At 46.4% G+C, this 6,000-nt stretch overlaps 1 protein-coding gene across 3 annotated transcripts in view; it reads right to left on the bottom strand.

The window, feature by feature from the left end:
* Nucleotides 1–1,490: 1,490 nt before the first annotated feature.
* The window catches only part of FAM167A (family with sequence similarity 167 member A), a 44,596-nt gene continuing 40,086 nt past the window's right edge, over nt 1,491–6,000 (bottom strand). For all 3 annotated transcript variants that reach the window (XM_061626496.1, XM_061626497.1, XM_061626495.1), the window contains one exon: nt 1,491–3,104. In XM_061626496.1, the coding sequence (XP_061482480.1) occupies nt 2,841–3,104 (264 nt within the window). In that variant the 3' untranslated portion in view covers nt 1,491–2,840. The remainder of the gene's footprint in view (nt 3,105–6,000) is intronic.

The following is a 6,000-nucleotide window of genomic DNA, read 5'->3' as shown; positions in this document are numbered from 1 at the left end:
GGACACGACTAATTTAGACTCATTAATTTCATCTGATGATCTCCCATAACCAGTGCAAGAGGACTGATCTGGATTGGGACCTTGCATGGGAGGCAGGGGGCTTTAACCCATTGCCTCCACTGTGGCACTGATCTAGATCCGGTCCCTTCCCCATGCCTGCCACTTACATAAAGGGAAAGTGTAGGGGGCATCCAGATCAGGACCTCACTAGGGAGCAAACTCCAAGCCCCTCACAGAAGGGTGCTGATCTGGATCAGGGTTCCCAGAAAAGAAAGAAAAAATCCTGCACAAACCTGGGCAAACTACAGGATTAACATCATGTGTAGTTTGGCTCTTAACAGTTAAAGATGGAGTAAAGGGTTTTACAGACTACTGAACCTCCTGGAAAGGATCCTATGTGGAATCCAACATATACAGGAACATACAAGGCTGCCGTATGCCAAGTGAGACCATTGACTGTATGCCAAGTGACCCTCTCTTCAGCACTGGTTAGGCCTCATCTTGAGTACTGCATCCAGTTCTGGTCTTCGCACTTTAAGAAGGATGCAGACAAACTGGAACAGGTCCAGAGGAGGGCAAGGAGGATGATCAGGGGACTGGAAACCAAGCCCTATGAGGAGAGACTGAAGGAACTGGGCATGTTTAGCCTGGAGAAGAGAAGACTGAGGGGAGATATGATAGCACTCTTCAAGTACATGAAAGGTTGTCACATAGAGGAGGGCTGGTATCTCTTCTCGATCGTCCCAGAGTGCAGGACACGGAATAATGGGCTCAAGTTGCAGGAAGCCAGATTTCAACTGAACGTCAGGAAAAACTCTCTGTTAGAGCCATACGACAATGGAACCAATGACCTAGAGAGGTAGTGAGCTCTCTGATACTGGAGGCATTCAAGAGGCAGCTGGACAGCCATCTGTCGGGAGTGCTTCGATTTGGATTCCTGCATTGAGCAGAGGGTTGGACTTGATGGCCTTATAGGCCCCTTCCAACTCTACTATTCTATGACTCTATGATTCTATGATCCTCCTAGCCTTTGGCAGCTGTTGGCTCCATGTCAGTGGGGCAATGGAAGACACTCCAGGTTTTAGTCTGAACTGAAAGCACCTTGGACAGCTCCTTGAAAGTTCACACTAAAACCCGGAGCAGATTCCACTGACATAGAGCCACCAGCCACCTCTGCATCTAGCTGAGTATTGTTGGCACAGACTAGCAGCAGCTTTCCAGGGTTTCAAACAGGGTTCTATACTGGGGATTGAACCTAGAACCTTCTACATGCAAAACAGCTGCTCCGCCACTTCAGCTATGGCCTTTGGGTAGCTCTGTACACAAGATCCAAGCCATACATTGAGTTGACCAGGAAGTGCAAAATTCTAGTCCCCATGCCAGTGTTGTTCATCCTTAGATTTAGAACATCTCCCCACAAAACCTTTCTGGTTACGACATTCACAGGTGCAGTAACAGGAATCCACACTGAAAGAGACAGAAAGACCAAGATGGAAACAAGTTTTTTTTTTAATCGTTTGTTGAGTTTTTCATTTCAGTTTTCTCCCTTTCATTCAAGGAAACGTTAAAAAAGAAAGAAGGAATCAAATCTCTGATTTGAACGGAAAAGCAAAAAAGAAAAGAAAAACCATCTCACAGATATGTCAAGAGACACAAAGCATTCAACCATGTTTCTGGGGCATTTCTGTAAAACCCAGGATTAATTTGCACGCATTTGTATTTTTAGCGAAGGAACTTGATGTGAGTTTCCAAATTTGCAAAGTTACGAGCAATTTGAGCACCAGGGTTTTTTGTGTGCAGAGCAAACCAAGCAGGGTGATGTCAGCTTGAATGCAAACGACAACAATAATTGCAATGTGTCCCAGGCTGCAACCTTATAAGAACTTACCTGGAACTCCATAAGCCCCATTGAACTATAGGATTGTGCTATTGCGAGGGACAGATTCAAATCTTTGGGGAATTGCACTCTTGGTGCTGCCTAAGAATGGTACAGATGGTCAAGATGATCCAAGAAGGTAAAATTGGTGGTGGTGGGGATACAAGGATAATTGGGGTATCAGGTGTCATCCCAATTGTGATGGGAAGGCCTTGGTAAAAAGGGGCTGCTGAGGTGGCATGGCCCAAATCAGGTGTGGGGAACCTGTGGCCCTTTGGATGCTGCTGGACTACAATTCCCATCACCCCTGACCATTGGCTGGTGTCATTTGTTATTGCCTCCCATATGGTTACAAGTTCCTGATCTCTGTCCTCCAAAGACATAGAAGCAAACCAACAACAGAAACTAAACACTGCCTGCATCCTTCAGGATGCCTAAACCTACTGGCAAAAACTGATCTGAAAAGGTGTGTGCAATATCACACCCTGCCTTCGGGAGAATTCCTCTTCACTGGGCATTGACATCTCACAGCAACAAGATGGATTCTTCACCCCTTTCTCCATTCCCATTATTGCCTAATCTGAATCAAGCCAAAGGGATTTACCAGTGATGGTAAAGGACTCGTCAGTCCTTAATTTTTGAGCCCCCCCAATTGCCATGTGACTTGTCACACCTTCACTCCAACCACGGGGGTTGTTTCTGAATGCAAGTATGAGATTTGGGTGGTGACTGCTTCCTATCCTTCAGGGAGCCTCATTGTTCTGATTCTCCAGCTTTCTGCAAAGCACTTTTGGGACGTGATCGTTACTGTAGCTCCACCATATTGGACTGTTGGAAGAGCAGTTTGGCAGATCCACTCTTCATTCTCTGATCTCCCATCCATTTCCCTGCCGAGCAAAAGGATGGGAAAGCTTCTTCTCTCTTTTCGGAATGTCACACCCCTTCCTCCCTTCAATCCCCTTCTCTAACAAAGCGAGAACCGGCGGGAGTTGATGTTCATCTTCGTCACGCCAATGAGCTTGAGCGGGGTGGAGAGGCTGAAGGAGGATGTCAGGGGGAAGTCGCAGAGAAGGTCAGAGAGCTCGTCCCTCTCCTCCAGCTCATAGGTGGCATCGTTGAGCATCCGCCGGTGGAGATGGCACGTCTGCTCAATCTTGAGCTTGTTGATGTCACTGCGCAAGCGCATCAGCTGCCGGGCCAGCTGCTGGTCCTGGAGACGCATTTCCATCTGGAACACAAAAGAGGGGAGGGAACAATTTCAGAATCACGGGAGGGGCAGGGATTTCAGTGGTAGCTCTTCCCAGGGAAGGAAAAATGGCTGCCACTTATGCATACCATACTGCTACGGTACGGGGAGAGCCATGGCTGGTGAAAGAACAGATGGTGTTTGCTTTGTTTGTAGTATTCTGAGGTTTGATTCCTGGCATTTCCAGGTTTAAAAGTTCTTAAGTGGAGCTTAATGACTTCTGTTAAGGGATGGACAGACACATTGCAGTCCTGTCTGCCACATCCATACCATACATTTTAAGCAGTATTATACCACTTTAATCCCTCACAGTTTACCCCAAAGAATCCTGAGAACTGTAGTTTGTAACGGGTGCCGAGAGATGTTAGGAGACTCCTATTCCCTTCACAGAACTACAATTTGCAGAGTTCCTTGGGAAGAGGGATTGATTGTGAAACCACTCTGCAAACTTGGCTATATTTGTACCTCTCTGTGGAAAAGGGACCCTTGAAAGCATGGAGGCCCCAGTGAGGTCAGTGGACTCCACCAGAACCTCACCCCTGTGCAGATCTTTGGGCAGCGGTGATTGCAATGCACAACTAATTAGAATTTAGGCTGAGTCTAGCTTTAAAAGTGTCGTGGGAGGAGAGGGAGGGCCCTGGTCCATTCCTTCATGTCTCCACATAAGGCTTTGAGAGATCCTGCCTGAAATCCTGTAGAGTCTGTTGCCAATCAGAGTAGCAACATACTCACTGTTGTGCCAGTTCCAGTGTGTCGCCACCTCGCTTTTCTGAAAATGAGGGCACACAACATTAGTCAAACCCCACCCCTTTTTATTCTAAAACTTGGTGGGATCAGCTTGAGTGCATTTTTTTTTAAAAAAATCAGCTTCAAAGAGAATTCACAACTGATCAGCAGATCAACCCATTCCCCCTCCAGGTGTGGCTCATGGAAACGCTTTGCTGTAGGCAGCAATTGTGTTCACAGCCATTATGTCAACAATAATTAATTAGATGGACCAATAGCCTATCTCTATATAAGGGGGCTTCCTGTCTTCCTTGCTGAGCCCTATAGGATCTTTGTTAAGCTTCTGCCACCTAATGGCAAGTGGGAAGAATTGCACTTCCTGTTGGCTTCATAAGTACTTCCTTTTGCCTCATTTGCATGATCCCAACCTCTTCCTTTGTGTAAGACTTTGGGGAAACTCTTGACAAGCCTGGGTTGAGGGTAAGCACAAGGATAACATAAATTTTCAAAAGACAAAGATTTTTTTTAAAAAAATTGAGCACCATCCCTTAAAAAAGAAGAACAAAGAACAGGCTTAAAGCGAATAGGGTTTTTTAATTCAGAATAGAGAGGAGTGAATATTTGTCCATTTCGTTTCCTCGCAGGTTTTCATTTTTCTAATCTTAACTTCCATTCTCCACATTTCCACATTAGTTCCTGATTGGACTTGGTGGGGGGTTGGACTTGATGGCCTTATAGGCCCCTTCCAACTCTACTACTCTATGATTCTATGATTATTATTTTTAAAGTCCTCATGAAAATTCATCAGCATTTTAGTGCACATTTCTCCTAATTTATGTATGCAGTTTTGCCAAATATGTACATTTCTGAAAACACTTTCCCCTACTATAACACATTTTTGTATGTTATTTTCATTAATATATGCATGTTTATGCACACTTTGCCCTAATATATGCATTTCTGTAGACATTACTTGGCTGAAGAACTGCATCGCCAGATTAAGAGAAGTGCAAATTTTGAAAGACAGCTGCGTTTTGGTTCCCATGCAGTTTTGTGAATTAGGCAAGGTCGCCTTTAACTGCCAACTGAATCAATTTGCCCCCCCCAACCCTAGTTCAAGAAGACAAGATTGCCAAGAACAGGGAGGACATGACAGAGGTGCTCTTATGAGGGGTGCAGAGGCAGAATTTTCCTCCCTTTGTTAGAGTCCCCCGAGGAAACTGATGGGTGGTAGATTCAGGACAAGCGAATGAAAGTGCTTCTTCTGTGCAACATATATGGCAGGCACTGCCACTGATGGCCATAAAACTAAATGGCTTTAAATGGTGATTAACACCAATTCATGGAGGAGAGCAAATCAATCAATGGCCAATAGCCATAACACAGGATCTGCAACAAAATGTTGCAGTGTGGAGTGCTTCTGTTCAGATGGGCTGTGTGCCGAATCCAGCTGGATCCCGAACTGAATCGAGTCAACTTGGGTTGAGACAGCACCGCATCGCACTGGGTTGGATTAGGCCAGCTGGAGTGATCCAGGGTTGTCAAAAGGCAGGCCAGTTGGATAGTGGCATGGGGAGGGGAGGAGAAGGAGGAGGCAGCCCCTGGTGAACAGAGGGTTCAATCCTGCTGGCTGCAGAGGTGTGCTTTGCCAGGGTGTTCCCCACAGGAAATCCCAACAGGTTTGCACTCTTTGCTCACCAGCTGGTGAGTTGGGGCTTCCATCTTGCTCTCTGATGTGGGGTCGGGGAGAGGGGGGAGAGGGGGAGAGGGGGAGACGGAAACACAGTGTCCCTTCCTTCCCAACCTCATGTTTAATGGGGCTTAAACCCCTCATTATATATTAGAGCTGGCTCCTCAAATCTGTTCAGGGCCCAGATCCAAATCGGCACCAGGTCGAGGAAGGTGGCCTATGTGACTCCTGAGCGAGATGGACCAATGCTCTGACTCAGTATAAAGCAGCTTCTTCTCTCAGGCTATGAGCACACCAGTCGCCGGATCAAAGTGTTTGCATTAGCCACACCTGGAGGGGGAACGGGTTTATCTGCCAATCAGTTGTGAAATCTCTTAGAAGTCAATTTTTAAAAACCGCACTCACGTGGCTCTCACCAGGTCTTACAAGGAAAAGGGGCGGGGTTTGACTGCCCCCTTTTTC

The sequence above is a fragment of the Rhineura floridana genome, chromosome 4, assembly GCF_030035675.1.
Source record: "Rhineura floridana isolate rRhiFlo1 chromosome 4, rRhiFlo1.hap2, whole genome shotgun sequence".
NCBI classification, from domain to species: Eukaryota; Metazoa; Chordata; class Lepidosauria; order Squamata; family Rhineuridae; genus Rhineura; species Rhineura floridana.
Note: the sequence above shows the minus strand (reverse complement) of the source record. Positions and strands in the feature narration are given on the sequence as shown.